The sequence below is a fragment of the Gavialis gangeticus genome, unplaced genomic scaffold, assembly GCF_001723915.1.
Source record: "Gavialis gangeticus isolate Ggan-Ray unplaced genomic scaffold, GavGan_comp1, whole genome shotgun sequence".
Classification (NCBI taxonomy): Eukaryota; Metazoa; Chordata; order Crocodylia; family Gavialidae; genus Gavialis; species Gavialis gangeticus.
Window position 1 is genome coordinate 34,621,080 of NW_017729034.1, and position 7,856 is coordinate 34,628,935.

Sequence of the window (7,856 nt, forward strand, 5' to 3'; positions counted from 1 at the left end):
ACAATGGGGAACTCCCTACTTGAGAGCACGGAGGCAGAAAACAAAGCAGCAAATCAGGCAAGGGAGTACAGGGCAGGGAGCAAAAAGCAGAGCAGTACATGGGACAGAGAACGGGGAATGGAATGTCCCTTAAGAGGACATAAGCTTAATTTATGGCATGCCTGCCAGAAATATTGGCCTCCTACTACTTCAGGCATTTTAAATTCCTGAAATATGTACATGGGCAGTCTTCTCTTTTGTTGTCATGACTTGCTTTTAAAAGTCTTGAGGAACATAGACTTCCGGGGTATAGATTTAAAAGTGATGTGTTTAAAAAAAAGTCTGCTTACTAGTAGATTTGGAATTGTGATTACTGTTAGAATTTGTTTGTGTTTTTCTGCACCTATATTGCCTTTGTCTCTGGTTATTAATTGAGGTATTATTTTACAGAGCAGAATGTAATTTTGTATTTTTTTACAAAAACTGTTGTCTGCAAAAACCCATGAGTTTTGTTTTGTTTTTTCTTTTCTTTTTCTTGTAGTGGAAGCTTTAACGTTCCCTCCTACTTCAGGGAAATCATTCATTATGGGAGCCGATGAAGCACTTGAGAGTGAGCTGGGTCTTGGAGAACTGGCAGGTCTTACGGTTGCCAATGAGGCAGATTCACTAACGTATGATGTGAGTATCTTGTAAACTGTACTTCACAGTATTTGATCTTGGGTTCTAACAACTCTACATGTACATGTATGACACTCTCGCTGAAGTCAGTGAAATTTGCATATATGCAGACTGCAGGAAAAACATTAAAACAAAGGAACAACACATAACATTAGGGGGATAAAATTGGCTTTGCAAAATGTAACATAATCCTTTTTAATAAAGGTTCCTGTCCTCTTTTATCCTTAAAAAGGTTGGCGGCAGCTTGACCTCCTAAGTGTTTTGTTCCTTTTGCATTTAGTAACTGCCTCCACAGCTTCCCCTCCCTTGTGGTGTGCATGTCTTGAGGTAGACCAGGGGTCCACAACCTGCAGCTCGCATGGCACGCAAGGCCATTTTCTCCACATGCCACAGCTGGCCTGGTCTCTGGGCAGCTGGCGCTGGCTGTGGAGCTTGAGCTGCTTGCAGCAGGTGGTAGGGAGGCTGCAAGCCCTGCTGCCCAAAACCCAGGCTGGCTGTAGTCAGGAGGCTGCATACAGCTGCATGTGTACCTCTGGGCAGATGGCGGGGAAGAGGGCTAGGGCAATGCAACCCTGGCCCCTCCCCCACAATCCTCCTGAAGGCACGTGTGCTTCGGCTGGTGCCAGTGCTCCGGAGCCTAGTGCAGCTGTTTGTAGTCTCCTGACTGCCTGCTGCAGCTGCCTGGAGCCCATGGCCAGACATCATGACAGTGGCTACACACACATCTTCAGATGAATGGTGAGGGAGGGGCGAACCCCTTCCCTGTCCTGCACCCCAAGGCACACATGCAGTTGTCACTAATATGGAGCCTGGCTGGGGATCCAGAGCCCGATGCAGCCTCCCAGCAGTCTGCCAAAGCCAGCCCTAGGCTATGGGCTGCTGCAATGGCAGCAGAAAGCCTAAAAACAGCTGCACTGGGCTCTGGAGCACTGCCACAAGCACCGTGCTGGTGGCAACTGCACACTTGCCTTGGGATGCAGGGCAGGGAAGGGGATGGGGCAGTGCATCCCCAGCCCCTCCCCCACCATCCACCTGGAGGCATGTGTGCAGCATCTGCCAGCAGCGAGGATCAGGTGCCTCTTAACTCCTCTGTGGTCTGCTTCTGGCATGCCAAGTCAAGGTGTGGGTCAGTGTTGGGGTGTTTTGGGGACTCCAGTCAAAAATGTTGCTGACTTCTGTGGTAGACCTTAGAAATAGAAAGCCAAAACCTTTAGAGGTAATGTTGTCATTTTGCACATATAACCCAGCACCAGCCAAAATTAATAGAGCTTTAATGATACAGGGAAGAATGGACTTGCATGCATTAATAATCCCCACCCTGCTGTACTCAAGCACATCAAAGGAAGAGACTGCAAGAGCTAGTGGTAGGGAGGACACCTACAGAGCATCCTGACTACCTCAGTTCCATTTGGAGCATACAGGGGCAGCACAGATGTCACCTTAAATGGCTGATCTTCAGTCATGGGGCAGTTTTTTCACATTTCTTTAAAATCTCTGTTTTCTGGAAAAGTTGTGTTTTAGCTGTTTACTTTTAACCATCTCTCTGGAACTACTTATTTGGTGATCTTGCACTTTCATATCAGTTCTTTGGGTTTTTATTTTTGAGGATAATCCTCTTATTGCTGGCCCCTTTAACATTCATCCTTGTTCACATTTTCTCCATAAAGTTTGCCTTTCAAACTCATTGGAGGCTTAGTCAACAAGATGTATGAACCTTTTCTTAACTGTAGACTAGCCTGTCTCCCAGCTGAGTTACTTGTTTATTCACACTTTGTAGCATTGCTTCTGAACCTGGATATGAATCAGGTGCTTATAACAGCAGGATTTTTCCAGAATTTTTAATAGACCATTGAGTCCCAAACTTTTTCAACCAATGGACCACTGTCAGGCTCAAAATTCCTTGTAGATTGCCATGTATCCTGATCAAACTTCTAATTGAAAACTCAAAGTAAGTGAGCATCATGACCCACAGACTGCTGTTTGGGAATCACTGTTACAGGTTGTCTGAGTGGGTCAGTCTTTTAACTTTAGACCTAGGAATTAAATCAGATTTAAGGTAGCAGATGACTGTTTCACTTGAGCAGTGGCAATCATTGGTGGGATTTGCAAAGTGGCAATGTGATGGTAGATTCATTTAGATATCCTGACTGGATGACACGTCTAGGTCAAATACGGATTTTGGAAACACTGACCAAGTCCTTCAGTCCCAGTATTCTATATCCCCTTGTGAAATCCAAAAATCCATTCAGGTAATTTAAAGAGGGGGGGGAAAAGGGGAACTGGCGTATTTTACTGGAACTAAAGTAACTGTTTTTACTTTAGAGGTTCTGGGATGTCCAGGTGCCTCATTGGAGATTGAGGTAGATTGGCCAAAGAGGCCATTAAAAATGCCACGTGCAATACTAGATGAGGAAAAAATAAATATGATCTGCTGTGAAGGCCTGCACTGCATACTTTATGTTCTCACATACAACACATCTTTTTCCCCAAAATCAGTCCCTTGAAATTGGGGTACATGTATTAAGTGGGGAAGGTGATTTTCTGCCCAGGTTTGGAAGCCCAAAGGCTTGATTCCTGCTTTTCATTGCAGCAGCAGTGGTATTACTGTTCAGGTAGCTGAGGGAATCAATTGATTTAATACCTCTATTATTATTCTTCACTCTACAGATGTTAACAGTAGTCTCTCCTTTTGAATGAACTTAATGTTCCACTAATCAACCTAATCTTTCCTGGGAAATTTTTGCTGTCTGCTAGCTGCTCCTGGTCTCTCTCTTTTACAACCTCTGTAGCTGTTTAGCACAGACTCTGTAATTTTAAAAAGATCTACCCATGGAGACCTGTCTTCAGCATCAGCTAGGGGTTCTGCTTAGTTATGCAGGAAAGGGAGAGTGAATCAGCTGGAGATCAGGCTCTTTCCCTGTTCCCGTACATCCATGATCTCCAGGACTGGAAGAAGAAATGCCAGACGCAGCACTTGAGAAGAGAGAAGACATGGACGCCCAAGAGGGTGGAAGCATCTTCACCTCCACCTTCGGTAGTCTGTCTGGAGAACAGATATGCAGTGTTAGTAGCAGAGAGGGAGAAGCATGTTCCATTGGTGGAGGAAGACAAGCCAGGCCTCACCAAGGTGGGAAGGATCAAGATGACTGCCACCAAGAAGCAGCGATGGATGGTGGTAGTTGAAGACTCCCTTTTGCAGGAGACAGAGGGAGCCATATGCCGACATGACCTGTCATCTTGGGAGGTCTGCTGCCAGCTCGGAGGCTGGATCTGAGATGTCATGGAGGGATTACTGGGACTCATTTGGCTGTTTGACTACTACCCCGTGCTGCTTATCCATGTGGGCACCAATGATACTGCCAGGGGAGACCCTGAGCATATCAAAAGTGACTACGGGGCTCTGGGTGCAAAGGTGAAGGGGTCTGGGGCTCAGGCTGTTCTTGTTGATTCTTCCAGTTAAGGGAAAGGATCCTGAAAGGACCAGGTGGATCCTCAGATCAACACCTGGCTGCACAGGTAGTGTTGCCAGCAGGAATTTGGCTTCTTCAACCATGGGACGTTTTTCCAAGAAGGATTGCTGGGAAGAGATGGGATCCACTGGACAAAGAGAGAAGAGCATCTTCACAGACAGACTTGCTAAGCTAGTGAGAAGGGCTTTAAACTAGGTTTGTCAGGTGGTGGAGACCAAAGCCCTCGGGGAAGTGGGAGACTTGGAAGAAGAGCAAGCAGGAGGGGGAAACAGCAGGGAGGTGTGCTCGTACTTCCTGAGAAATCAGGGCAACGAACTAATTACCTCAGGTGCCTGCATGGATCCTGGGAAACAATGAGGAAAAACCAGAAGTCCTTGAACAACCTCAGAGCTATGATGTGATTGGAATGACAGAGACTTGGTGGGAACTGACATGACTGGAGCACTGTCATGGATGGGTACAAACTGTTCAGGAAGGAGAGGCAGAGAAGAAGAGGAGGAGGAGTTGCACTTTATGTAAAAGAGCCATATGATTGCCGGAGCTCCCATATGAAGCTGCAGATAGGCCTGCTGAGTGTCTCTGGGTTAGGGTCAGAGGGGAGAGCAACAAGGGTGATGTCATGGTGGGGGTTTGCTATAGCCCACCAGACACGGAGGATGTGGTGGATGAAGTTTCTTCAAACAGCCAGCAGAAGTGTCCTAGTCATAGGTCCTGGTTCTCACGAAGGACTTCAATTACCTGGACATCTGCTGGGAGGGCAATACAGCGGTGCACAGGCAATCCAGGAAGTTTTCAGAGAGTGTTGGGGACACCTTCCTGATGCAGGAGCAGCCAACCAGCGTTGTGCTCTTCTTGACCTACTGCACACAAACAGGGAAGAATTGGTGGGGAATGTAGAAGTGGACGGCAACTTGGGGAGTGATGACCACAAAAGAAAGAGTTCAGGATCCTGAGGGAAGGATGGATGGAGAGCATCAGAGCAAGGACCCTGGACTTCAGAAAAGCAGCCTGACTCACTCGGGGAGCTCATGGGCAGGATCCCCTGGGAAGCCAGTCTGACGGGGAGAGGAGTCCAGGAGAGCTGGCTGTACTTTAAAGAAGACTTACTGAGAGTTCAGGAACAAACCATCCAGATGCACAAGAAGAATAGCAAGTATGGCAGAAGACCAGCTTGGCTTAGCAGGGAACTCTTTAGTATCTCTGGGCTCCTGTATGCAAGCTCGGAGACTGCTCTGATGTGCTGTCACTACAGCGCACCAGAGCAGACTATGAATTGAGTCTGCTGGAGCATGGTAAGTACCACGCCCCAGCCAGCCTCTGTGTCTTGTGTATCAGTGTCCCTGCGCTTCAAAATGGCGGCGAGAGCACTTTTATCTAAAGCTCGTTGGACATGCGGTGCTCTGGGCACTTGCATTCCGAGAGCCGCTCTAATTAAAAAATGCTCTCCATTGTGAGGTACTGTTCTAGAAAAGGGCACGCTAGCCTATTTTAATGTGCGTTAGCTAAAGAGCACAGGTTTTTTTGTGACAGTCCAGTGCATGTTAGAATAGGCTAATGCGCATTAAAGTGCAGGTATAGAGGTGCCCAATATGGGCCAAGTGGAGTGAACTGATAATGCAATCATATTTCATTTGAGGTGGCAGTTGCTAGCTCTTAGGTGAAGCTACTACTCTGTTCTCGCCCTTTTTTTTTTCTTCTTAGAGCAGAGGCACTTAGTCCTTTAAGGTGCTTTTATATTTTCATTATCTTTTCTTTTGTTCTGGTCAGTTATTTTTGGAAAAAACTAAGAAGAAATTTAAAAATATTGATGTATTAATTTAAAAAAATAGAAATTAACGCAAACAATAGACCATTTGTTTGCTATGAGGTGCTTCTCCAAGGTATTTGTTGTCCTTCTCACGTTGCGCCTATATTTTCTTTTCTTTCACCTTTTATTCTGTGTGTTTCAGAGAATTTTATAAAAGTTACCCTATGTAGCTGCCATAAACATTCTTTTGATTGAGAAATCGAGACTTAACTGAGCCCAACTCCTGTAGAGGTGCAGGAGGCAAGTAGGTCTTATAGCACCTAACTTCAGGTCCTTGGTATTGTTCACTGAGCTGTGAAAACCAGTTCCTTCTGGGAAGAAAACACTGTAGAGCTATTTCCATTTCTTTGTTGGTGTGTCATCTTCTCCCTTTTCACCTCTCCTCTCTCCTTCTCTTTTCTCCTCTTCCACCCCCTTCCCCCCTCTCAAGATCTCAATGAATTTGTGACAAATGGACATTTCAATCTAGGGGAACTTAATCCTCCACTAGAATAAGGAAACCGGCCACCTACATGATCCAGAGTTTGCTGAAATGTACAAATGCATGCCACTGAAATTTGAAAGAAGCATCTTTCTTCCCAGTTTAATTTGTATTTTATTTGGGCATTAGTACCATATGACTTTGTTAACAAAATGCTTAATAGTCATAGAAAAATAGGGCTAGAAGGGGGGGGACCATATGACCACCTAAGGTTAACCCCTGCTCAAAGCAGGATCACTTCTATCTAAACCATCCTAGCCCAGGTTACTTCCCTTGAAGACCTTTAAATTACTGGTATACATGTGACCTCACAGAAAACTTTGCATAGGTGCAGGGGCATGATATTATGGAATGATTGCTTTTTATAGGAGGCTCTTACTTTTCTTTGTTGAAAGTTACCTGTTCTTGTTGTTTAACAACATATTTAGTTCTGCTTATAAAGTACAGCTGCCCTTTTTAAATAAAAAGATGAGGTAGAAGGATATCCTATAAATTTACCTTTTTAATACTAGCTACATAATTATGTTAGGGTTGCTGCATTTATGGTAAATAAAGAACTGTTAAAGCACTTGCTGTATTAAGTTGTATTCTATAAACAACAGGTTAAAGTTTTGACTTCTCGTTTGTTGTTGCTTTCCCAAATTAATGAAAAGTTTGGGTTTTTTCTTGCCAATAGATAGCAAATAATAAGGATGCGTTGAGGAAGACTTGGAACCCCAAGTTCACATTGAGAAGCCATTTTGATGGGATACGAGGCCTGGCTTTCCATCCAGTTGAACCAGTTTTAATAACAGCATCTGAGGACCATACGTTAAAAATGTGGAATTTACAAAAAACAGCTCCCGCAAAAAAGTATGATTTTAAAAAAATTATTTACCTGCTTCTTATTTGTTAAAACAACCTAAATAAGCATTTAGAGAGGGAATAAAAATGGGAGGGCATTGGGAACTTGATACAAGTCATTGGAATCAGTCAGTGGAAGTCCTTCCTTTGATTTCAGTATGTGGGGAGTCTTCTGTTGTATGGAAAAAATACGGACCATGTGGGACCTATATGAGATCATTAATCTCTCTGTTTTTCTTTTTGAAAATCCTCGATTCCCATATTTACTCTACTATGAAATATAATTTTTACTAAAATTTACTCTTTACTATAGCAAATCTGAGTTACTTTGATTCCATATAGATGCTATACTAATGTCCTAGACAAGTATCATAAAGGTGACCCTCTTATGCATATACACGTGTCTCTGCATATATAAATAAGAGTAGAGGTGTATGTGATGTCAGATTGTCTGGTGCACTCTGCTCCTGATGTGCCGCTAGGACTAAAGGGTCTTTCCTGTTGGGAATTTCCAATGAGAGATGCAGCTACCATAGCCAGGAACAACACTGCTCCCTCTCTCTCTCTCTCTCTCTCTCTCTCTCTCTCTCTCTCTCTC

The 7,856-nt window shown here is 44.4% G+C and overlaps 1 protein-coding gene across 3 annotated transcripts in view; it reads left to right on the top strand.

Moving 5' to 3' along the window:
- The window catches only part of STRN (striatin), an 89,309-nt gene that overhangs the window by 56,052 nt on the left and 25,401 nt on the right, over window positions 1-7,856 (top strand). For all 3 annotated transcript variants that reach the window (XM_019527185.1, XM_019527186.1, XM_019527187.1), the window contains 2 exons: window positions 521-657; window positions 7,092-7,267. In XM_019527185.1, the coding sequence (XP_019382730.1) occupies window positions 521-657; window positions 7,092-7,267 (313 nt within the window). The remainder of the gene's footprint in view (window positions 1-520; window positions 658-7,091; window positions 7,268-7,856) is intronic.